Source organism: Quercus suber, unplaced genomic scaffold, assembly GCF_002906115.3.
Source record: "Quercus suber isolate HL8 unplaced genomic scaffold, Cork oak 2.0 scaffold_700, whole genome shotgun sequence".
Taxonomy (NCBI): domain Eukaryota; kingdom Viridiplantae; phylum Streptophyta; class Magnoliopsida; order Fagales; family Fagaceae; genus Quercus; species Quercus suber.
The window spans coordinates 199,680-225,375 of record NW_027070141.1 but is presented as its reverse complement, the minus strand read 5'-3'; the positions used below and the strand labels follow the sequence as shown (position 1 = coordinate 225,375).

General features: G+C 34.5%; 3 protein-coding genes across 5 annotated transcripts; 1 reads left to right on the top strand and 2 right to left on the bottom strand.

Annotated features, from left to right (window-relative positions):
• LOC112012300 (NAC domain-containing protein 104) lies at window positions 1–1,220 on the top strand. The gene is made up of 3 exons (XM_024044687.2): window positions 1–247; window positions 377–651; window positions 802–1,220. The coding sequence occupies exons 1-3, from the start codon at window positions 85–87 to the stop codon at window positions 928–930; spliced, it is 567 nt and encodes a 188-aa protein (XP_023900455.2). The 5' UTR covers window positions 1–84; the 3' UTR covers window positions 931–1,220.
• Window positions 1,221–7,749: 6,529 nt separating this feature from the next.
• Window positions 7,750–11,718, bottom strand: LOC136064513 (uncharacterized). 3 transcript variants are annotated; one of them, XM_065766340.1, is made up of 4 exons: window positions 11,206–11,718; window positions 9,580–9,715; window positions 8,426–8,660; window positions 7,750–8,043 (listed from the first exon to the last, which is right to left on the bottom strand). In XM_065766340.1, the coding sequence occupies exons 1-3, from the start codon at window positions 11,679–11,681 to the stop codon at window positions 8,472–8,474; spliced, it is 801 nt and encodes a 266-aa protein (XP_065622412.1). In that variant the 5' UTR covers window positions 11,682–11,718; the 3' UTR covers window positions 7,750–8,043; window positions 8,426–8,471. The 3 variants fall into 3 exon arrangements, with proteins under 3 accessions (XP_065622412.1, XP_065622413.1, XP_065622411.1); XM_065766341.1 differs by having other exon boundaries at window positions 7,750–7,918; XM_065766339.1 differs by lacking the exon at window positions 7,750–8,043 and having other exon boundaries at window positions 8,215–8,660.
• Window positions 11,719–12,234: 516 nt separating this feature from the next.
• LOC112012337 (uncharacterized) lies at window positions 12,235–20,513 on the bottom strand. Its single transcript, XM_024044728.2, has 6 exons — window positions 20,372–20,513; window positions 19,941–20,057; window positions 19,762–19,837; window positions 18,623–18,718; window positions 14,244–14,760; window positions 12,235–12,756 (listed from the first exon to the last, which is right to left on the bottom strand). Exons 1-6 carry the CDS (start codon window positions 20,375–20,377, stop codon window positions 12,420–12,422), a joined length of 1,149 nt encoding a protein of 382 aa, XP_023900496.2. The 5' UTR covers window positions 20,378–20,513; the 3' UTR covers window positions 12,235–12,419.
• Between the last annotated feature and the right edge of the window lie 5,183 nt (window positions 20,514–25,696).

Genomic DNA, 25,696 nt, shown 5'->3' with positions numbered 1-25,696 from the left:
AAAACAAACACTAGTACTAACACCATTCTATCATTATTAATTAGTACTAGCTAGCTAGAAGTATAGTACTAACTAGCACTAGTAATGGGAGATAACAATGTTAACCTACCGCCTGGTTTTCGGTTTTATCCCACAGATGAAGAGCTTGTAGTTCATTTTCTTCACCGTAAGGCAACTCTCTTGCCATGCCACCCGGACATCATTCCCGATCTTGATCTTTATCCTCATGATCCATGGGAAATTGATGGTACTAAATTTTGTTATCTATGTTTTGTTATTTTGTTGTAGAATTCTAACATGTAAGTGCAAGCACTTAAATAGAAACAATTTGGTTAATATCTCTAATATGTAATATGAACTTTTTGTATCTTTGTAGGCAAAGCCGTGGCCGAAGGTAACAAGTGGTACTTCTATAGTAGGAGGACACAAAATAGTAATAGGATTACGAGTAATGGTTATTGGAAGCCGATGGGCATTGAGGAACCAGTGATGAATAGCAATGGCAAGAAGGTTGGAATCAAGAAACATCTAGTCTTTTACGTCGGCGAAGCTCCGTCCAGCGTCAAGACTAATTGGATAATGCATGAATATCGTCTCTCAGATACTGGTTCCTCTAGTAGATCATCCAAAAGAAGTGGGCATCCAAAAATGGTTAAGTAAATAAGTAGTGCTTTAGCTTTTATTAAATATATCATTCAACTATTTTTTTTTTTTTTTTATTTTTTTTAATGTGAACAAGCATGGGAAAGAAGAAATATTAAAGGGATTGGTTACTTAACTTGTTGTTCTAAATTTTTCCAGGACTATAGTAAATGGGTAATATGCCGAGTTTACGAGCGAGATGAAGATGATGATGGGACAGAGCTCTCATTCTTGGACGAAGTTTACTTATCATTAGATGATCTTGATGAGATTAGTTTGCCAAATTAAGATCCCATAACTATGATGCAAGTGGTCTGTTATAAAGCTTAATTTGTCCAAATGTACAATTCTTCATATTGCTAATTGGTAAAATGATGTAGCTAAAATTGCTAAATACCATTTGCACTACGAGCTAGTGCATTTTGTAATTGTTATGTCATCCAAGAAAAAGAAAGAAGAATGTTCTTAATCTCAGCCAGTACCCGTTTCGTTGTTCAAGGTCGAATAACCATTAATCCACAACTTTGTTAATTTACAGCTTAGTATTAAACTGTAAATTAAGAGTAAGTTACTCGAGCTTCAACACTAGATAATTATTCAGACAATTCTAATACTTTGAATCAACAATGGAAAAACCTAGCATAAATAAATAGCCATTTGCCTCGATTTTGTCTCACGTAAAGTATTTATTTGAGATTCATAGTAAAATTTACAAGAATCTAAAAGTTGACTCATATCACACCCTATAAAATTAGTATATCCATTATTATTGCATACTTAAATATTTTGTGTTTTTTTAGAGAGTTTTAAAACACTAATTTGTTTTGGTATATATAGACGAAAATTGAACTTCAAATCTCTTATTTAACCATAAAAAATTTTATCGGTTAAGTTAATTAGAACTCACTATAAATATTTTGTGTTAATTAGTTTTAATATTCTTAAAAGGATATATGCAAAAAGAGTTGTTGCTAGCTTTTTTGCTTTTAAGAGGTGGTGAAGGGAGTAACTTTTCCAAACAAAAAGATTTCTTAAGCCTTTTAAAAGTTACCATGGTTTTTTTTTTTTGTCAAATCCGTGCTCTTCATCATGTCATGAAGATTAATATATCAAATCAAACTAAAAACTTCAACAACAAAAAAAGGGAAAGTGGGAGATCAAAGTAGAAAACAAAATCTAGAATCTTATTTGGAACACACCTCTTGTACTTTAAGAATCAAACTCAAAGATGAATCCAAAACTTTTAAGCAAATGAAATGTCCAAAAAATACATGCTCATTTTTCTTTTGTCATGTGTCAGAGTTTGACCTCCATTAATTGCATGGAAAATCAATCCACAACACAACAGAGTTGTATTGTATTATTTCAATTTGTATCCCCCTTCTTGTTTTTGGGGGTTGCCACGCGCAGAGATTATTGAAAGAGGAATGGATGTGGAGGCCGGTGAGCACCGTAGTAATATTTGCATTGAGCATCTCTACTTTTAGCCTTTTTTTTTAGCCTTTTCTTGCTATATCATAGTTGTTGTATCATAAACCCAAAGAACAAATTTATTTTTGTGGGTGCCTGCTTAGGGAAGCAACGAGTCACACATGATGCAAGCATCCACACGCGTTAAAAATGGCTACACGAGTAATATTATTATATAGGGCCAGCCAAACCATTCGAGACCATCCATCATGCAACTGCTTTCCTTCATTCGTATCTTTTTTTTTCCCCCTCTTATGGACATATATTCATCCATGCTAGTTAAAAAGAATTGTGGGGCGTGCATAATGTACCCATGTGATAATAATTTTTTTATTAGTATTAATAATACACAATTAGAAGTTTTTTTTTGGGCATTTGTACTAGGTGATATAAAAATTTCTGTCTATTTTAATATAAGAACTTACCTTTTTTTTTTTACATGTTTATTTTTTGAAATATTTCACATTTGATTATTTATTTTACACTACATTACATTAAAATGTCAATTTTCTTGATTTTTTAAAGTATATTTCTTTCTTCACATACAACAACTAACATTCACTCTCTTCCTTCATCTTCAGAATACGTAAAGAAAGAATAAAAAACTAAATAAACAATGAATAGTGTTAGTGTAAATTTACATAATTACTGTAGCAAACTTGTAAATTTACATAATTATACACTGACTGATGTGAGTAATTTTTAGAAAAAATTATGCAAATTTTAAATATATTTCTATTATACTTCCACTGATGTGAGTGCTCTCAATGCCTTTAATTAGATCAAATTTGACTTCTCAATTGGCTTAAAAAAAGTTTGATTCCACAATTAAGTCATTTTCAGCATTCAAGAGCTTTGCAGTTTAATTGGCACCTTCTCGTATACAAAGAGCTTGAGGGGTCTAGAGAGGAAATAATAATTAAATTATTGGAACATTTTAATAATAGAATGTAATTTTAATTGTGGGGGGAAAAGGTCCCAGTCCAACATAATGGGCTGAGAGCCCATATGAGAGCTATTTTGCGACTGAGAAGAAGGAGATGGTAAGGGCAGGGCCCATCTGGATGTGGGACCCTCAGAATGAAGAATTATTACAATCCGAAGAGGATATCTCCTGTCCGAAGAGGTTGTAATCCTCTGACGCAAATATTATAAATCAGTTGAGTGTGTAAAAGGCCAAAATGACCTTCCGAGGACTCCACCTGATCAAGATAAGCTCTGAGTATGCTGGGAAACGATAAGGATGAAGAAATATCTAAAGGAAAAGCTGCTACCACCGTATTTAATACTCTGCAGCAACTTTTCTGGCCGCATTTATGTGAAGAAGACTCCTGAACAGTGCATCCTAACCTACCGCCACTCACACAGAGCTAAAAAAAGATGCTTGACATGACACATACTCAAGTAAACTCATGGATGAGGAACAAGTGGATGATGGAGATGAAGAAAAGGGGGATTATATAAAGGAAGGAGGAAGAAAAAAGAAAGAAAAAGAGGAGGGAACTGAACTGTAACCCTAAGATCTTTGTTCATCAGATAATCAATAATATATCTCTTCAAATATTCACTCTTTACGTGTAGTTCCATGTTAGCTTGTGCTTGAAAGTTGTGATTCGATGTTGTTAATCCCATATCTAACCTAGCTCTTTCACTCATACTCTACAAATTTATTGTTTTGGGCTTGGGCCACAAATCCTAACCCTACATTAATAATTTAATTGAATAATAGATTAAAGTGCATTTTTCATCCTTAATGTTTGGGATTGTTTTTTATTTTAGCCTTTAATATTTGGTTTATTTTCAAAAGGGCCCTGCTACACATTCTTATTAGTAGTCTCGTCAATATGTGCCAAATAGGTCCTGACAAGTCACTCATTTAATACCAGATGTCACAATAATCATGTCACTCATATACTTGGACAAGAAGAAAAAGAAAAACGTCATATCAAATCTTGGCATCAAGGAACAAAGTTAGAAAGTTCCATTTCTAATTAGGGATAAAAACTCAAACATAAAATTAAAAGTATGGCGTAAACACCCTATTTTGCATTCATAATTTAATCCAAAAAGATGATAGGACGATCATTTTATGTACCCAAAAACTATGGTCACATTTTAGTCATTAATAACTTATTCATCACATGTTATGAAAACGATCTTAAGGTTTCAACGATCATAACAATACGTTCAGTTTCCAAATCGGATGATTGGATAGAAAGATATCACAAATTCATGTTTTAATTGTTTGCATGCATTCATCTGGGTGAAGTCTATCACATGTGATTAATTAAAATTAATTATTATTATTATTATTATTATTATTTTGTGATTGGTTAAATCTTTGTCTTAAAATGAGGGTTGTTGCATGAGATTAAAACAAATAAGCTGATAAATATTAATTTGAATAGATAAAATGTTTTTTTAAAGGTAATTATCATGAAAATAATTATTTAAAAAGCCTAATTATCATTCAAAAATCATTTTTATCATGGAAATAAGCTTAAAACACATCTAAGTACATTTTCAAACCAAGAAAAACAATAAAAACGTCAAAATTGGCACCAAAAAAAAAAAAAAAAAAAAAAACATGGAAAAGTTTTTAAAGCATACCTAAAAAAAAAAAAAAAAAAAAAAAGCTCATGGAAAAGTTTTTAAAGCATACCTTAAAGCAAAAGCTCCTAGGCTTGATTTTTTACCGTTCCCTTCAGTCAAATTTATCACAATTCAATGAAATAGTTATTAGTAATCTTAGACTCAAAAGATTGGGACCAGAAAAGGTCCCAATCAAATAAAAAAAAGACTTGAGGGTGCTTTGTGAAAAACTCCCTTTTAATTCACTATTTTCTAGTGAATCTTAGGTTTTTCTTGTGAGATTTCTGTGTGTTTTGAAAATGTACTATGTAAGACTCTCTATAGTGGAAAAAATAGGGTTTGGAATGGTCCTTAAATGATGTGAGATTCATTCCAAACCTCAGCCATTATTGTTGAAAACTTGCATTTCTTATGCTTCTGAAACCCTAGCTGCGTATGCAGGAATGTGCCTGCGTACGCATGCTTTAGCTCACGTACATAGGCTGAGGGCTATTTTGGTCATTTTATTTTTAAAAATAGATTTTTGCTTATTCAAAAGATTATATTTTCCATTTTAACACTCACCAAATTAACTTAATATTTGATTGGGCTCTAAATTGGCCTTGTGTCTTAGAGTTCGAGCATCATCAGAAAATGAGGGCCCGTGTCGTAAGGAGTACAAAATGCAGTGTCTACAAGTGAGAACAACATTTTATTTAAGAAAACATCCACAATATAGTCTTGTTACTCCCCCCACCCCTCGAGATAGAACATTTTCAAAAAAACACCCTAACTCATCATGAGTGTTGGGTGAGATCAAGATTCATGTGAGATGCAATTGAGGCTTCATTCCATTCTAGGTGAAATTCAGTCAAGATTTGGCGTAAACCCAAGTGTTTACGCCCTCCAATGAGCTAGTGCCACATCATCATTTTACCAAAATATGAATACAACTCACGCACAATAACAGCTTACAATATTAGATTCGAAACAAAATCAAAACTCAACCTTCCTCCTCACTTTCAAACCTAACCTCCATAGCTCCACCCCACCCCACCACACATGCCACCACAAAAGCCGACAGAGTCACATTTGAAGTAAAAAGAAAACACCGGAGCCGCCACTCCACTGAGCGTAATTTACAAAAAAAAAAAAAAAATCCATAAGACTCATCTAATTCTAGTGCTCATCTCAAAGAAGTAACCAAACCCAAAAATCTATAAACACCAATATCAATAATAGAACAAAAACCCGTTAGCATGTTTCAACCCAAATGACAAAATATATAAATTAAAACAGAAATGATGAGGAAGATGGTGATGGTGTTGGGTCCTTTGTTCGAGATCCGATGGATGCAGCGTTTTTTTCAGGCCACCTTATAGACTCTCACTAGGCCTCTGATGAGTGAGAGTTTGAGGTTATGGATTTGATCATTTTGAATGATTTCAAAGAGAGAGATGAGATGATTTTGGGTTTGAGAGTCACTATTTGTGGCTCAGGTGATGACGTAGTAATAAAGCTTCACTACGAATTTTGATCCATGGTGATTCCAGTTTCCAATGGTTTGTGAGGCAGAGTGGAGTGGAGATCTGGTTTGAATGGGAGAGGACTGGATTTTATTTATTTATTTTAGATATGATATTGTGAGCTAGTATTGTGTGTGAATGTTTGTATTCATCTTTTAAAATGCTAATGTGTCACTATCTTATTGGAGGCGTAAACTCTTGGTTTTACACTAAGACCGGACCAAATGTAACTCCATTCCTAAACCTATGTGAGATAAAATTAGAGATATGCTTAGAGCATCTCCAACAGGTTTGGTATTTGGCTTTATTAGCTAAAATTTGGAGAATTTGTGCACTGTTTATGCTCCAGCAACTTTGGTATAGTTGGATTTTTTTTTTTTTGCTAATGATTAGTAGCCCATCAAGTCTGATGGGCTACTGTTCATTCTTCAAATACTTTTTTTTCTATTATAATAATTAGGTGTTGAATAAAAAAATGTTGGAAGATATGTAATTATTAAAAAAAGAATAAATAATGAATGAAAAAATAATATTTAAATGAGATAAAGAATGAAATAGAGAATCTGTTGAAAAGTGTATTTGAAAAAGTGGGTAGATAAAGGTAAAAGTTACTGTTCATTCTTCAAACAATATAAAAATTTGATGAATTTGCTGGAGATGCTCTTAGTCACCTTGCATATTATATTGGCTACTCTTATTCTCAATTTTCTCTCTCTCTTTTTTTTTTTTTGGTCTAAAACACTTCTACACTTATCTCATCTCCCGGGATCTTTATCTTAGGGGACTAGTGGGAATAATAATAATAATAATAATAATAATTGTTATTATTATTAATTTTTAAATTCTATAGTTGAGAGAGGCAAATTTGAATCATTGACTTTTTCTTTTTTTGTTGAAAATATGGGATGTGTCTCAAACCCAACAACTTGACGAAACCAATCGCATTTGATGCTTGAGGTTGATTTTCATGAATTGGTGGGTTGAATTAGGTTGAAATTTTATTTTGAGCCTTAGGGTTAGATGTGGTTTGGGTTTATAGTTATTGCAACCCACATGTTCCATAGTGTATATAAGTTTATTTTATTACCCTTATTTTAATTGATTTTGGTATTTTGACAATTATTTTTGATTAATTTGAAAATTTTGAATGTAGTTTAACCCTGTTATATGAATTATAATAATTTATTGAAAAAAATGTTCAAATAATTGATGATTTTTTTTAAGATGACAGACAATATGCATACATAACCCATTAATCAAGTTCTACAACTGTGATGAGTTGAGCTGAGTTGAGAATTTCTCAACCAAACAAGGTCATGTTGGGTTGAAAAAACTTTCTAATCCAACCCGACCTGACCCGACCCGACCCATACAAACCCCTACAAGAAGGTTTCTATTGAGCTTGTTGAGCTATAAGGCTCTTGACGGGTCTAGTGGGAGCTTATCTTTCCTTGTTTTCGGGAAAAGAGAATGCTCCATGAAGATTTTTTGCATTAAAAAAAAAAAAAAAAAGATTTTGACATATTGTACATTCACCTCATCATTTCTTATTTCCTGCAAATATTTTTATTTGAAAGATAATTGCAAAATTGCAAAGGTGTCATAACTTTACATATTTGTCTGGCACAAAATTGCAATTACAGATATGTCAAAAAGATTAAAGCAGAGCCCTCCCTTCAGCTTTGATTAATGTAAAGCCCTCCCTTCAGCTTTCCATAGTAAAAGTCCAAGCAGGTGGACACGTCATACGCACAACAAATTACAAATAGAGTTAATTCAAGATAGAAGTCACTTATCAACCTCATAAAATACAGGACGACACATACATTTGTACCTACAATACCAAATATCAAGTCACCTGCTCTTCCACAAGATTATGTTTCTTTGAAATAGATATGAGGTCATACTGTAGGTATTTAACTCAATTATCTTCCAAAATGATCACCAGGCCAGTTCTTTCAAGTTCAAATGAGCAACAAAGGTGGAACACATTTTCTTCAAGAGGTGCAAGGAAAATTCGTATAGCGTAACTGAATTAAAAAGTTTAATGCATCTAGTAAACATAGCGCAAGGTGTCTGCTTCCTCGTTAAAAAGAAAGGAAAATGGGCGATTGGATATACAAATGGCCAAATGGTTTTGATATGCTCACAAAATGTATAATTGCCAAATCAAATCTTCCTTTCTCTCCCGAAAGCATTTTGCAAATCAATCTTACCTGTGAAACAAGATGTTTACCAGTTCTATGCCATAGCATTAACCATTCAAACAAGACGGTCAACAGTCAAGAAATAACTCCCCACAATCACGAATGATGCAAATCCACAGCGAGCCATCCGCAACCAAATTCCACGGAACAAGAGATTCCTATCTGAAGGATGAATCCCCGTAACTCTCTCGAACCTATTCCCAGGTCTTCTCCATCCAAGAAGGTTCCTTTCCATAGAGACATACTAAAACCAGAAAACCCGTAATCATATTATTACTGATAACAATAGCTAGTTATATATATTTTTTTATAAGTACGAATAATAGCTAGTTATATGCTCTCATTTAACTTCAAAAACAAGGGAAAATGCATGTCGTAAAGAAAGATATTATTGGTGCAACCTGAAAATACATACAGTGACTACAGTCATGGTCAACAAAACACAATCCTACAAACTGCCATAACCTAGGCTTCAACGCAATTTGAAATCTATATATCCAAAACAATGATAGTAACATCAGCTGGATCAAAACAATATTTGTTATTGTTTATGGACTAGAACACATTTCTTCTATATTTGGTAAGAGAGGGTGGAAAGAATGAGGGATGGAGATGAAGAGAGGAGAGAAGGTGAAAGATGGCAAAGTGATGGGAGTACTCTCCCTTATGTTGCTTGGAAAGAGGGGAAAAAAAAAAGAAAATGATTTTTTCTTTTGGTCCAAAGAGAAAGAAAAAATGATCAAGAAAATAAAGATATACCATTATGCAAAATTTAAAGGGTTTATAAAATTGAAATTTCAAAACTTTTCTTAAGAGCCCATCTTTCTGTTATCTAATCCACCCACCCTAGGATTGATTGATTTTGTTGGGCCCATAAGGGTTTGGTCCCCCTGTGCAAGCACAAACAAACACATACACACACAAGGATGAGGATAGATGACATTTCTGATTAAACTATTTTCTCAGCACAAAAAGCACACATTGAGCATCATATTGCATATGAATACCAGTATTACGTGGTATACAATAAAGGAAATGAAGTCACATGGCAACAAATGAAATAGACACCATTTTCTCAGTATCAAGTGGTAGATAAATATAATCAGGATGTTTGTAGTATAATCAAGGAAGTATAGAAACTGTTTCAATAATAAGTAACATACCTTGGGCAGCACAATACATTGTGTTCGGGTTTTTGCAGTGTCAAAACAATGAGAAGCTGCAGCAGCTACAGAACCAGAAAACCCAGCTGCAAGACTAACAGCTAAAGGAGACAGTGGCCCAATTTCTTCATCTGACCTAAGGGAGAGCAATTTCACTTCAGGAAAAAAGGAAACATGACTTGACAAAAATTTCAGATATGGATGCTACTAAATGAGGGTTAGACATCTTATGTAAATAATCAGATGATTCCTGAAATCTTATCAGGGAAGAAAATTGAGAAATTACTTTAACCCAATGGTGCAATAGATTCAAAATAAAGTCTAAGTGGTGGTTTGCTCAAGTTGTCACCAACTAGCAAATTACTCGGATGCTGGTCAAATGGTCAGATGAGAACATCAAGGATCACCTCGACAACTCAAAAGGAACCAATATGACCAAATATAGATGAGTTGGACTGGTAATCACGCTAAATCAATAAATTTTGGAAAACCACAACCCAAAATTTAAATTCAAGAGTTAATCATAAGTCTATAACGATGCATAGGCGCATGCACCTCATGTCCATGCTAAGATTCCACAGTAAAAGAAATGTTTCAAACAGATTACCACAAACACAAGCATAAACAGCACATGTACATTCTCAAGTTTCAGTTTACAACCCATGAATTAATGTTGGAATCTTTTATGATGGGTAGTAAAAATTCTTTGTACTTTATAAATCAGGGCAGACACAATAAGAAAACCTAATAAGGGAAGCAAGAATGAATAAGCAAGGGAAATAAAAATATAAATGTAACAGACCAAGTATAACAAACAAGAAACAGATAACATTAACAAATAAAAGATCAAAAGAATAAAATTGAGACTAACGCATAACACATCAGCAAGCTAGCATAAGATACATATTTAAAGAAAGCAAAAGGCATTTTTAATTATTTGCCTAAATCTACACACACACACACACACACACACATTAATTGCCCAACTTTTAGGCTTCAATAAAGCTAACATCTGTTGCATGCAGGAGAAATGTGTATCCAGTTAAGCAAAACATGCCACCAGCTTCCAATCAGACAAGGCCAGAAGATGGCATGTAATGCTTCAATCCAGATCACAAAGTGTTTTACAATAATAAATTAATTGGAGAGTTCAAAAAATATGTTTCTCAAATCCTTACAATATATATGCTTAATGAATTTTTTTTTTTTTTTTGATAAATATATGCTTAATGAAAAATAATTTCTTATAGTATAAAAACTAATCTATAAAATGTGCACGTGCAGACAGGTCGCAATCCATGTCTGCACGTGATCCATTTACTGCAAGTCCAGACAAGACAGATACTTGGAGACTAACTTTAACATGGTGATGTAAATGGAATTCAATCTCTACATCATACAAGGGGTTAAAAGATGCTCAGCTAAGTGGACTGTTCAGCATCAGTTCCATTTTCTTTTTTTTTTCTCTTAAATCAACCTATTTGTTCACCAATCAAATGTTATAAGCAATGAAAAGATACCAAAGATGAGTAGCTCTCATAAGAAAGAGCCAGAAGTGAACATATAAAAGGGACTGCCCTGGAATTAAATCTCAAGACACAGATTAATGAGGGATGAATTTTAAACCTGGGCAAAGGATCCATTCCAACTGCTTTCCAGTCAAGCATTGCTTGGTGAAGAAATTGCCAGCTAGAAAAGAATATGCCACTGAAAACGGAATCTCGAACAACTCCTGACCGAATACCTCTCCATAATGCACTCCATCCTTCCAAAGAGATGACATCCAAAGGCCTACTAACATCACAGACAGATGGTGGCCTCCCAGACCCAGTAATCATCCATGGGTACGCCTGTAAAGCACCCATCATATTGGGATGTTTGGTTGCTAGGGTGGACAAAAGGCTTACAGATTGGTTCAGTGCCCTCTTGTCGGGAGAGAATCCATGTAGTAATCTTGCAATCAAAGGTGAACCAGGTCCCTTTTCTGTAACAGAGGTTGAGGTTGGAATGCGAGAAGCAGATTTAACCTGTTCACGAAGTTTAAAAAGTTCAAATGGAGAGCTTATGAGTGATTCTGCAGCACCAGCTACAATGCCTGCCATAAGGGCCTCAGAGACATAGACAAAATTGTCTTCTCGACCATCTGCCAGGAAAAAACCTTTTGTCAGAGTTAGCAAAAATAATTTCAGCAATATATAATTTATAAAATCCACATGCATGCCCCAAATTTGGAGAACTATTCATAATTAGAAGATAATATTGTGCATATATAGAAGGATAATTTTAAAGCAACAGATTATTTAACTAAAATAGGGGAGAATACAATTTGGTTCATGATTTACTGTGAGATTTGATGAGGATAATTTTTAAGGATTTTAATAGGTTGTTCTCTTTCAAGGTTGTGTTTGATTTAATTTTGTTATTGTTTATGGACTAGAACACATTTCTTCTATATTTGGTAAGAGAGGGTGGAAAGAATGAGGGATGGAGATGAAGAGAGGAGAGAAGGTGAAAGATGGCAAAGTGATGGGAGTACTCTCCCTTATGTTGCTTGGAAAGAGGGGAAAAAAAAAAGAAAATGATTTTTTCTTTTGGTCCAAAGAGAAAGAAAAAATGATCAAGAAAATAAAGATATACCATTATGCAAAATTTAAAGGGTTTATAAAATTGAAATTTCAAAACTTTTCTTAAGAGCCCATCTTTCTGTTATCTAATCCACCCACCCTAGGATTGATTGATTTTGTTGGGCCCATAAGGGTTTGGTCCCCCTGTGCAAGCACAAACAAACACATACACACACAAGGATGAGGATAGATGACATTTCTGATTAAACTATTTTCTCAGCACAAAAAGCACACATTGAGCATCATATTGCATATGAATACCAGTATTACGTGGTATACAATAAAGGAAATGAAGTCACATGGCAACAAATGAAATAGACACCATTTTCTCAGTATCAAGTGGTAGAAAAATATAATCAGGATGTTTGTAGTATAATCAAGGAAGTATAGAAACTGTTTCAATAATAAGTAACATACCTTGGGCAGCACAATACATTGTGTTCGGGTTTTTGCAGTGTCAAAACAATGAGAAGCTGCAGCAGCTACAGAACCAGAAAACCCAGCTGCAAGACTAACAGCTAAAGGAGACAGTGGCCCAATTTCTTCATCTGACCTAAGTGAGAGCAATTTCACTTCAGGAAAAAAGGAAACATGACTTGACAAAAATTTCAGATATGGATGCTACTAAATGAGGGTTAGACATCTTATGTAAATAATCAGATGATTCCTGAAATCTTATCAGGGAAGAAAATTGAGAAATTACTTTAACCCAATGGTGCAATAGATTCAAAATAAAGTCTAAGTGGTGGTTTGCTCAAGTTGTCACCAACTAGCAAATTACTCGGATGCTGGTCAAATGGTCAGATGAGAACATCAAGGATCACCTCGACAACTCAAAAGGAACCAATATGACCAAATATAGATGAGTTGGACTGGTAATCACGCTAAATCAATAAATTTTGGAAAACCACAACCCAAAATTTAAATTCAAGAGTTAATCATAAGTCTATAACGATGCATAGGCGCATGCACCTCATGTCCATGCTAAGATTCCACAGTAAAAGAAATGTTTCAAACAGATTACCACAAACACAAGCATAAACAGCACATGTACATTCTCAAGTTTCAGTTTACAACCCATGAATTAATGTTGGAATCTTTTATGATGGGTAGTAAAAATTCTTTGTACTTTATAAATCAGGGCAGACACAATAAGAAAACCTAATAAGGGAAGCAAGAATGAATAAGCAAGGGAAATAAAAATATAAATGTAACAGACCAAGTATAACAAACAAGAAACAGATAACATTAACAAATAAAAGATCAAAAGAATAAAATTGAGACTAACGCATAACACATCAGCAAGCTAGCATAAGATACATATTTAAAGAAAGCAAAAGGCATTTTTAATTATTTGCCTAAATCTACACACACACACACACACACACACATTAATTGCCCAACTTTTAGGCTTCAATAAAGCTAACATCTGTTGCATGCAGGAGAAATGTGTATCCAGTTAAGCAAAACATGCCACCAGCTTCCAATCAGACAAGGCCAGAAGATGGCATGTAATGCTTCAATCCAGATCACAAAGTGTTTTACAATAATAAATTAATTGGAGAGTTCAAAAAATATGTTTCTCAAATCCTTACAATATATATGCTTAATGAATTTTTTTTTTTTTTTTGATAAATATATGCTTAATGAAAAATAATTTCTTATAGTATAAAAACTAATCTATAAAATGTGCACGTGCAGACAGGTCACAATCCATGTCTGCACGTTATCCATTTACTGCAAGTCCAGACAAGACAGATACTTGGAGACTAACTTTAACATGGTGATGTAAATGGAATTCAATCTCTACATCATACAAGGGGTTAAAAGATGCTCAGCTAAGTGGACTGTTCAGCATCAGTTCCATTTTCTTTTTTTCTCTTAAATCAACCTATTTGTTCACCAATCAAATGTTATAAGCAATGAAAAGATACCAAAGATGAGTAGCTCTCATAAGAAAGAGCCAGAAGTGAACATATAAAAGGGAGTGCCCTGGAATTAAATCTCAAGACACAGATTAATGAGGGATGAATTTTAAACCTGGGCAAAGGATCCATTCCAACTGCTTTCCAGTCAAGCATTGCTTGGTGAAGAAATTGCCAGCTAGAAAAGAATATGCCACTGAAAACGGAATCTCGAACAACTCCTGACCGAATACCTCTCCATAATGCACTCCATCCTTCCAAAGAGATGACATCCAAAGGCCTACTAACATCACAGACAGATGGTGGCCTCCCAGACCCAGTAATCATCCATGGGTACGCCTGTAAAGCACCCATCATATTGGGATGTTTGGTTGCTAGGGTGGACAAAAGGCTTACAGATTGGTTCAGTGCCCTCTTGTCGGGAGAGAATCCATGTAGTAATCTTGCAATCAAAGGTGAACCAGGTCCCTTTTCTGTAACAGAGGTTGAGGTTGGAATGCGAGAAGCAGATTTAACCTGTTCACGAAGTTTAAAAAGTTCAAATGGAGAGCTTATGAGTGATTCTGCAGCACCAGCTACAATGCCTGCCATAAGGGCCTCAGAGACATAGACAAAATTGTCTTCTCGACCATCTGCCAGGAAAAAACCTTTTGTCAGAGTTAGCAAAAATAATTTCAGCAATATATAATTTATAAAATCCACATGCATGCCCCAAATTTGGAGAACTATTCATAATTAGAAGATAATATTGTGCATATATAGAAGGATAATTTTAAAGCAACAGATTATTTAACTAAAATAGGGGAGAATACAATTTGGTTCATGATTTACTGTGAGATTTGATGAGGATAATTTTTAAGGATTTTAATAGGTTGTTCTCTTTCAAGGTTGTGTTTGATTTAAGATTTTCAAATGGTCAGAAAGGCCTGCTGAAGAGTACAACCCCCACACCACACATGATGCCAAAATTTAATTCTATTACCAGCACCAACCTTGAATTGAATGGATTTAGAAAAAGCTGACCAGCCTTGTCTTATGGTTCTCCAAAGGCTGACACCATAAGGATCTGAAACTCCTTTTGTACACTAGCCACCCCAATCTGAAACTCCTTTTTTATTATATTGTTTCTTATTTTTTGTAAACTTAGAAGCTCTACTTAAAGGCTCCAGAAAGACATTAGGGGACATGTTGAATTTGATAAATAAAGTTGTATTGGAATATTCTCCATAAGGTTGGGGGTGATTCCAAGTTAACTCCAGGTGGTGATGCTTATTGGGTTCAGGTTGCAGATTATAGATTTTTAGGAAGAAGCAGGGTGAACTTGCTTAAGAACTGAATCTGCTAGTCGCCAATTTTAACCAGAGGTACGCCTAGGGTCTTGCTGATGGATCAGGTCATATCTTCATACTGCGTCACTCAGTATAGAAGCTTGATAATGCTGACAACAAGGAGATGGTTTTATTTTAAATTGGTTTATTTGAGGAGCACTTTGGTATTCTGTAATCATCCATTGAGTCTTATTTTGCGTTTTATTATGTTATTTGATGTTTGTGTGAAGCAATCCTAATCCAAGGTGAGTTTCATAAAAAATATAGGTGTGATGCCCAGAAGCCTATTTTCTTGATGCAACAATTTTTTTATTTAAAGTATTATTCATGGGTATTAGAGAAGTACTGTTCACAACTGATCCTTAATCTTTTTGTGTCTTAAAAAATGTGACTATTTCATTCATTCTACAATAGTCACATCAAACATAACAAGACAAAGTTCTAAAATCTGATGAGTGCTTCTTGAACCAATTCCTCCTCCCAAAAAAGAGAGCAACTACTCTTCAATTAACACCCACTGAATCCCTAAAGCTCTAAAGACTAGGCTCCATAAGACATATGCAACATCACAATGGATCAACAAATGATCTATTGCCTCCCCACTACACCAGTATTTGCAACACCAACCAGCTAAAGAGAAACCTCAGTTGAAAAGATTATTGCAAGTAAGAATCTTCCTCCAGACTGCTATCCAAAAAAGAATGAGACATTTATAGGATCTTTAACACTAATTAGTCATTGTACCTAGAATAGCCTCATAATAAGTAATGTTTGCCTTCTCTTGCTTTCTTTTACCTTGATCCATATTCTTCTAAATTATTATCTGCAACAAAATTTTCATTTCATCAGAAATAAACATGCACTAGGTGCTTCTCAAATCCACGAGAATACTCTCTAGACTTTTCTTAAGGGGTGAAGAGGTGATAATTGAGCTAGATCCCATTAACATCCCAAAGAGGACATGTTAAAATCCATCCATCAAGAATTTTATCATAACATGATCTAGATTTCTCAAACATATCAAATCTAATAATTCCTTTAACCAAATTTCTTTTATGCGAACTTAATGGCTATAAGTTTTTCTAGCCAATGAGCATTGATTCAAATAACACTTCTTTCTCCCTTAAAAATGGGTGTAGGGTGAAGTTTTAGGTTCAAAACTCATTAGGTACCTTTTTTTTTTTTGGATAGGCAATAAAACTTTTATTTGAAATAGCTGAACAACATGTTCACAATAATGAACATTTCGATCAAGAAAAGATACAACAAGTTCAAAAATTTAACCTAATAGAGAGTAAGAATTTAGAAATGGAAATACAATTCGTAAACCCCCAAACATGCACCCACTGAAACAAAGTACCCAGGAGAAGAGCTTTTAAGAGATCTAAAGGTCTCTCATTGTCTTCAAAGATGTGTGTATTACGCTCCTTCCAAACCAATCACATTAAACATGCTGGGGACCATTTTCCATATGGTTGACAAGTGCTTGCCAAACCAGTTTCTCCAAGCAAAGAGGAGAGAGCAAACTGTCTTTGGCATTACCCATTGAATCCTGAATACCTCAAAAATTGCACTCCATAATGCATGAGAAAACTTGTAGTGGAGTAGAAGATGATCCACAGATTCTCCATCACAATAACATAAACAACACCTATTAACCAAGGACGAACCTCTCTTAACTAGATTATCAATGGTGAGTATCCTATCCCTAGTTGTTGTTTATAAAAAGAAAGACACTTTTAGCACCTTTGCACGCCAAATACACTCCCAAGGAAAAATCTCAGTGAGAGGACCAGATAACAACTTATAGTAAGAGTGCACATCAAACAACCCCGTCTTAGTCAACTTCCAAGTCAAATTATCATCCCCCTCACCCCTTGGCATAGAAGAATAAAGAAACTCAATGAAAGAAAAAACATTTTCTTGCTCCCTATCCTGAGGAGCTTTACGGAATTGAAAATTCTAGCTCCTACTTTCCCCTTCTAAAGTAGATACAATGAGATCAGAAATCCAAGCTTCTTTAGACAAAGAACGAAACAGATCAGGAAAAAGCTCCTTTAAAGGAGTAATCCCGCACTAAGGATCAAGCCAAAAAATAATACGATGACCCTCCCCCACATTATACACTTATCTAACCAAAGAATTTATCTGCTCTTTCTCTAATGCTCTTCCACATCCCACACCCATGAGTACCTCTTACAATTCTAGTGCACTAGCCTCCTCTAGCCTCACCATACTTGGTTGCTACAACCTGAAGCCATAACCTATTAATTTCCATCCCAAAACGCCATAACCACTTACCAAGCAAAGCTAGGTTAAACAAAACAACCCTCCGGATCCCCACACCACCTTCCTCCAATGGCAAACAAACCTTCTCCCAAGCAACCAATTGATATTTAAAAACATCCTTAGAGGCTCCCCAAAGGAAATTCCTCTAAATCCTTTCTAATCTAGCTGCCACTGCTTGGGGTATAGTAAACAAGGTTAAAAATAGGTGGGACGACTAGAGAGAGTACTCTTTAATAAAGTAAGCCTGCCACCTTTTGATAGATATAGGTGTTTCCAACCAAAGAGCTACCTTTCCATCTTTTCTATAATAGGGTTCCATATCAATGAATCCTTATAATGGGCTCCAAGTGGCTTGCCCAAATAAGTCATGGGCAAGCTACTCACCTTGTAGCATATAGCTCATGCTTGTGCTCTGCACTGTTTAATTGAAATTCATATGTAAAATTACATGACGACTACCTATTGTGTAAGACTGATTTTTTTTTTCTTTTCCCTTAACTTATAAGATTATGGTAGATCATTAAAAGAATTAGTATAAATAATGAAATTTCAATGTTTTTTTAGGTAATATAATTTTAAACAAAATACTCCCACCACTTTGGGATGTCCCAAAATAGTTTTATTTGTTTGAAAACTCAATTAACACAATATTGATGATTTTTCTAACTTACACTACTTTATTTAAAAAGACAATAGCTGCTTCTAGAAATAGAATAGTGCAATGATATGGTTTTCATGCTTATTTCCAATTATGATATGGAGATAGACATGCCACATGCATATGATAAACACTAAGTAGGCACTAATTGATCAACCAACCTTCACATATAAGACAAATTTAAATACACCATATACATAAAGAAAACTCAAGTGGTACCTTTATAAAAAGCAGTCAATATTTCATAGATCCCAAAGCGCGCTCCCAAACCTAAAATTTTCCCCGAAGCCAACCACCCAAAACCACTGTACAAACCTATAATGTTCACGACAAGCAAAACTTCACTTAGTATATAAGAGTTATAAAGAAAAGTGAAAAGAATACATAACTTAATTTTAATAATAGAAAAAGAATGCATGAAGAGAAAGGAGTAAGGAGAACGGAAAGTATATTTTAAAACAGCAATCCTTGATAAACTACCACTAGCCCCAAAAGTTTAAGAATATAAGAAAAGGCGACTTTAATCACTTAAACATTATTCTAATGCTCTCCCTTAATAAGTGGGGTCCAAGTAACACATGAAATTTTTAACTGAGGAGTCCTTGCTCTAATACCATAATAAACTATCAATAGTCCTCAAAACTTAAGCTTATAAAATAAGATGAATTTAATCAGTTAAGTATTATTCTAACAAACTTCATAATTATAAGTATTGTACTGCTCTTGCACTTTCATCATGTGTCATTCAAGTGTTCCCCTATTTTCTTGTTGCATCTCTATTCTCATCAAAACTATTACAGCATCGATGGGATTAATCCTCTGCCATGAAAATCTAATCAAATTCAAAAACTACATAACCAGTCCTTAGTGCAATCCTACAAAGAGAAAACAACACATCATTTTTTAGCATGGTTCACAGAATCAAATGTTGAGCTTTACTTGTTCATCAAATTCTCACATTGTGGTTTGAAACCAAAAAGGCTAGAACAGCACAATGCACATCCTCCACAAAATCCAACAATAATTTTCATGATGCACTTGTCAACCGATTGAAAATGGATCTATCTCTCCCTCTCCACCACCCATACATGCATGCAAATTTATCAGGAGGGAAGATAAATTTCTCATCGAGCAAAGGCAAAAAGAGTTTTTCTTTTTACTTTTAATAAGCAACTTTCATTTTATGCTCCTTCAAATTTCAAAAGACCCCAATTTAAAAATTCTACACCAGAAGTCATATTACAAACACCAAAAATAATAATGAAACCGAAATTTTCAAACAATTCATAAAGAGCATCCTGATATGTACAACACCATATCCCATTAATAAGAGTTAACACAAAAATTAAAAGAGTCACCTGAATTTCCAGATAAAGATCGAACTCTATCTAAAACCTGAGCAGGAGTCAATTGTTTACCGGGACCCGAACCAACCTGTTCATGAAATAGAGAGATGAGGACCTGGCTAGAAGCAAAACTTAAGAATGAAACATTATAAAACTTCTATGAAATGAACATGGAGGAAAAGACAGAGAACCTGGACAAGGACTTTGATAGTGTCAAGAGGGTAAGTGAGAGCAGTGCCTAATGTAACCGAAGATGCCGCAGCGATGGCATGGGTTGCAAACATTTTGTTCTTCAACAAATCTTCCATCTGATGAAACATTAACAAAAACATCTCCCGTCAAAGACAGGCATTGCTTTAAAGGTATGAATTTGACAACAGAGAAGGAAAAAAAGTAGGCCCAGAAGTGCTTCTATGACAGGCTATATGAGATAAAAATAGAACGACAAGACAAGACGTAAATTATGTCTCTTGGGCATTTCATCAAACAACTTGCTAGCATGTTCAAGTGCAGGATAATAAGAGAGACAAAGTTTTATGAGGGAAACAAAGAAATGTAATGACAAAGAACTTTTGGTGAGAGAGAGATATAGAGAGAGAGAGAGAGAGAGGATACTTCATACCTTCATGGATTGAATAAAGAAGAAACGTTAAAAGGAACAAGCGTGCAGGCTACAAGAGAAGAGAGTCGAAAATTCTACAGGACTTCTCAGCAGTTAAGCACTACTCTTCCTCTCTCACACTCTAATAATTTTTGTTTAAGAAATACCAGCACAATTTATTTATTGGACTAAATTGTAAATTACATCCGAGAAATTGAAATTACGTGAATTTTACACAGTAAAATTTGATAATTTTGATTATACGGTATGAAAGGTCCTGTTAGCTAAAACACAACTCGATTAGTTTTCGCGGTTAAATGACACTCTGGCAGGCTGACGTGTTTGCTTATTTTTGCCAAATAACTATGTCAAACGGCGCCGTTTCGCCAAACACACAACACAATACAATCAAACTTATGACACCGTACGTTTCACGTCACAATTTCCAAACTCAACCACAGCAAAACAAACCCAAAACCCCAGATTGTAAACATTACATGAATGCACAGTTGAGTTGAGAGGTTATAACTTATAAACCCCAATTCTCAAAAAGAGAACTGACTGTTGGCGACACCACCGCCTTGGATCTGATCTGATCGAGCTGATGGTTTCACGTTCACGATAAGCCGCTGCTGGGTTTTGGGTTCAAGAGGAGTAGAAGAGAAAATCTGGGGTTTTGGGTTTGTTTGCTGTGGTTGAGTTTGATTGTATTTTGTGTTTCTTCTTATTAGGCAAAATGGCGCCATTTTGAAGCTGCCAACATTTCTTTTTCTCTCAAGTGAAACGAGCTTCATTCTGTATATCTGATTTGGCTACCAAAAAAAAAAAAAGAGACAGGTCAGCATGCCAAAGTGTCATCTAACTGCCAAAATTAACTGAGAATATGTTTTTACTAATCGAATCAAACTTCAAAGTATAAAATTAAAATTCTCTATTTTCAAGATGTAAAATTTAAGTAACCTCAAATTTAAGAGCATGTACTTTGTGATTTACCTTATTTATTTATATTTGGTTTTTGAAAAATTATTTTTATTTATTTTTTTATGAGACTTTTTTTTTTTAATGAAAAAGAAGTAGTAAATATTATTAAAGCCTCGTTTGGATCTGACTTGTTGCGTGTCCGCGTTTTGTATATCACGTTTCATTCTTTTTTTTTTTTCAATCTGCAGTTGTTGACTTTTTACCTGTGTACATTGCATAATGCACTGTTTACGAGATCCACAAGCTTCACTTTTCAGCAACTTTTTCATTAAAAATAGGTTTCACATCACTATTCACATATTTAAAAATTATTTTGTTACAGTGTTTTCAGTTTTTTGTAAAATAAGTTGTATCTAAACAGACCCTAAGAAACAGATGCCTACTAGCACATTTTAATAATAAATAAATAGGAAATTTTCAGTTTAATCCCTATCATTTGAGGGTAGTTCAAAATAACTTTTTAGTTTTTGAAAGTATCATATTAAACACTATTTTGTATATGTGTGTGTGTGTGAATAATTCAATACCTACCATGGGAAGAGGATTTAAACTATAGATGTTCCCGTTAAAAATGAAAACACTAAGAGGGGTCAATTGGCCTCATAAGTTTTTAAAAGATAGCAAATGAAACATTGAAGTTAAAATTAGTTTAACACCATTACGGCAGTGGTTTTATTATTATTATTATTATTTTGAAATTGTTAGACATACACACACTTATGTTGCTTCTGCAACTTATTATAAACCCGGTTTAAAATACTAATATTATTATTTTCGTGTATGTTCTAATAAGTATTACTGTTTACTAAAAAAAAATGTTGCTTTTGCAACTTGAATCTATGCCCTCCCCTTTTTACCCAAGTATGTGCTTAGGGAGATACCAACTTGTCCAAATGGTGTAGATGTTGACTATTAACTAAAAATCCACTTCTTCTTTTTTTGTCCATTTCCATAAAGACATATTGAAATTGAGAATTTCTTATCTCTCAATTTTTTTTTTCATTCCTTTCTTAATTTTTAAAAGATTAATTATAAGTTTACACTATACTATCAATGTAAACCTTACATTATAGACTAAAACTGTATACAATGTTGTACACATGCCTTTTGCAAATGTGTACAAAGTTTTACACATTTGTTTAGTCTACAATGTAAATCTTACATTATTAGTACAATGTAAACTAAAAAATTTTCTTGAGATAATTGCAGTTAACCCACTTGTGGTTTAGTCAGTTTTAACTGAGTCTACCCGTAATTTAAAAAGTGTTACTTAACCCACCTAAGGTTCCCTTTGTTTGACATCCGTAACTCATCTCACTATTTTTTGTTAGAAAAATAGGGGTAAAAATGTTATTTCAATAATATTTTATGTCTCTCTCCTTCATCTCCTCCTTTGAATCTAGAACTCTAGAAGAAAAAAAAAAAAAAAACACTTACACTAAAAATCTCAAGATCAAAATTTCACAAACCCATACATTACTACTAAGGTATCATCATATTCATCCTGCTGTGATAGAGACAAACGAGGAATGAGGTCCAAGCTCTCCAACAGAGAATCTTGTCAGGGGTTTGCATTTGAAATCAAAAAAAGCTACCAGTTGGCATGCATATCTACACATTTAGATTTGACAATTGAAAAAGAAAAGGGAACATACTTGAGTCTTCCGAGATTGAGATGAAGGATGTCTCTTCAGACCATGCTGAAGATGAGTGTCAGCTATACTATGATCGATCTCTCCAGTATAAGCCTCAGCCCCAAACAAACTGGGTGAAAATCTCGGTCTACGACCTCGACACCGTTGAGCACCTGGACCTGGTCCAGCCCCGTCAAGGGCCACCAAGTCAGCATCAACATCAAACATAAGCTCCTCCTTTAGCGCCTCACCCCCCGGGCCTTCTTCCTTCTCAGTCCAAGGGAACTATAAAGAGCTACTGTGGGCGCAAGGGGGGGGGGGGAGTCGCCACCTAATTATATGGTCTAGGAACTATGAATATATCGTCCTTTCGAGGAAGGACCTTTTGATCTTACTACCATAATATGAGTTCGGAGTTTAGGTACGCTCTTGGGAAGGTGTTAAGCACCCAAGATCGCCAAATCCTAAGGTTAGCCTCCTATTATTATGTCTTACATCTTAATCAACACTTGCATCTATACTCACACACACACACACACACTAGCATACATCTAAGCATACAACATGGCACCTTTCATCCCAAACAAAACATACTTGTCCATCTATCCAAAAAAAAAAAAAAAAAGAGAATCCAAAATATCAAAGAAACCCTAGCATTCATCTATCATGTGAGAACCTATCATACATCTAAAACAAAGCAGCCACCCAAGCATGGCAACAAACATATCATCATAGTAAGGAAATCATATTATAGACAAGGTGATACATGTGTCAAAGGAGGATTAAACAAACAACATGCATGTTCATGTAAATGCATGACTTACCTTACTTATTATGCAGTATCTTAGCACCTATGGCATCATGAATGGGCATGTGAATGCATGTTCATGACATCAAGGCAAAAAACGAACACAAAACCCTAATCTAAGTATGTTAAAGACAAACGAACATGTTAAAAGGTGAACAAGAACTCATGGGGCTTAAAACATATGAAAAAGAGGTTGCATAGAACGAACATGTGAAAGCAGAAACATTACAAACAAAAAACTTAGAGCCTGTTTGGTCACCAATTTTAAACACCAGTGTTCAGTGTTTAAACACTGAACACTGGTGTTCAAAAAAAAAAAAAAAACACATGTTTGGTAGGGTATCTATGTTCAGTGTTGTTTGAACAATGTTGTTGGAAATATGGTTTTTAAACAATGCTTTTTGAAATCACTTGGGACCTATTTTTAAACAACAAAAAATGCTTTCCAGTGGCAATTCCGTAGATACTTTCAAACCCGTGGGTCCCACCAGATGTGACAAACCTTCTCTCTCTTCCCTTCTTCTCATTAGGCCTGCCTTTGTTCTGTGAGAGACCGCGCCCTCGACCCCCTTTTTTATGGAATGTTGGGCCAAACCCACGTGAATGGGTGGAGTCGTGTTATTGCCTCTCAAAATGAAGGTTCGACTAGTTATATTTTCCTCTTTAGATTAAGGGTTTTACAATGAGATCGACACTTATTTAATTATTGGGATAAATAAGAAAACCAAAATTGAAAAATTCCTCATTTTATTAATTTTCAATTGAATTTACATTGATCATAGGAAAATTACATGGCTTTGGTCCTAGATACAATCTAAAATAAAAGTACATGGCTTTGTATCATAGTTATAATCTAAAAATTGAAAATTACAAGGATAAGTATTTGATTTAATAACCCTTGATCTAAGTTCGGAGGCTATGTTACAAGGTGGGAAGGTGTTAGGCACCCACCTTGCCCAGTGAAACCGGTCTTTTAGACTATGGTGGCCAACATTCATATCATATCATTCAGTATATCAATCAATTTGCATGTTGAATTTAATGTGTGTGCATGTGATAAACCCTAATTCCATTTACTAAGCATTGCATTTGGATTGAAAAATAAATTCTAGTGAATGTGTGTGATTAGTGATATCCTAGATTCAAGGATTTGAAAAAATTATGAAACAAACATGTTTTTCATATTTTTGATGTGAATTTAAGATTAAAACTAGTGTTATGCATGAACATGTGATGAACAACCAAGAATATGTGAAGAACATATTAGAACAAGTAAGAACATTCAAACATATTCAAAGGAATTTAAATGATCATTATCATGCTTTAATATTAAATTCTCATCATAGCAACACAAGAAACAAATTACAGAAAGGGATTATACATTCATGCAAGATCCATATGGTGGAAGAGGAGACTCTTGGTAGAGATCCTAAGGGTGGAGGAAAAGAAGAGTTAGAAAAGGAAGAGTGAGTTTCACTCAATACCTTGAGTCTTAGGAAGACCAAGATATGACAAGATTACTCAACTTTACTAGAACTCAAGAGAGGGGAAGAGATGGGAGTTTTTGTGTTTTGAAATGAAGGAGGGGGAGGGTTTATATAGTAGTGGTGGAGGGAATATGAATGGAATGCTATTTAATGAGGGTTGACAAGGATCATGAACTTAGACTTCATTTTAGCATTGGGAAAAATCTAGTGCATTAAATGGAGAGATTGGTAGGAGTGGGGAGCAAGCCAAAATTCGGTTTTCCCGTAGCTGTTGTAACAGCCTATAGAGCCGTCTTCGAAAAATCATATCTAACTCAATTCTGATCGGAATTGTCTCGTTCTTGTACTCAAATTGAAGCCCCAGATGTCTAGTTTCTGGGAAAATTAACCTCATTCACAAATTCAAAATATTCTGAGAGATATTGATGAAATGGTG

Coding starts and splice junctions, on each gene's coding strand:
- LOC112012300 (XM_024044687.2), top strand. CDS start 85: ATGGGAGATAACAATGTTAACCTACCGCCTGGTTTTCGGTTTTATCCC. Junction 248..376: donor TGATCCATGGGAAATTGATG/GTACTAAATTTT, acceptor GTATCTTTGTAG/GCAAAGCCGTGGCCGAAGGT. Junction 652..801: donor GAAGTGGGCATCCAAAAATG/GTTAAGTAAATA, acceptor AAATTTTTCCAG/GACTATAGTAAATGGGTAAT.
- LOC136064513 (XM_065766340.1), bottom strand. CDS start 11,681: ATGGCAGGCATTGTAGCTGGTGCTGCAGAATCACTCATAAGCTCTCCA. Junction 9,716..11,205: donor GGAATGGATCCTTTGCCCAG/GTTTAAAATTCA, acceptor GCTCTCCCTTAG/GTCAGATGAAGAAATTGGGC. Junction 8,661..9,579: donor AATGTATTGTGCTGCCCAAG/GTATGTTACTTA, acceptor TTCTGGTTTTAG/TATGTCTCTATGGAAAGGAA.
- LOC112012337 (XM_024044728.2), bottom strand. Junction 19,838..19,940: donor CTATCAAAGTCCTTGTCCAG/GTTCTCTGTCTT, acceptor TTTCATGAACAG/GTTGGTTCGGGTCCCGGTAA. Junction 14,761..18,622: donor ATTGACTGCTTTTTATAAAG/GTACCACTTGAG, acceptor TTTTCCTGGCAG/ATGGTCGAGAAGACAATTTT.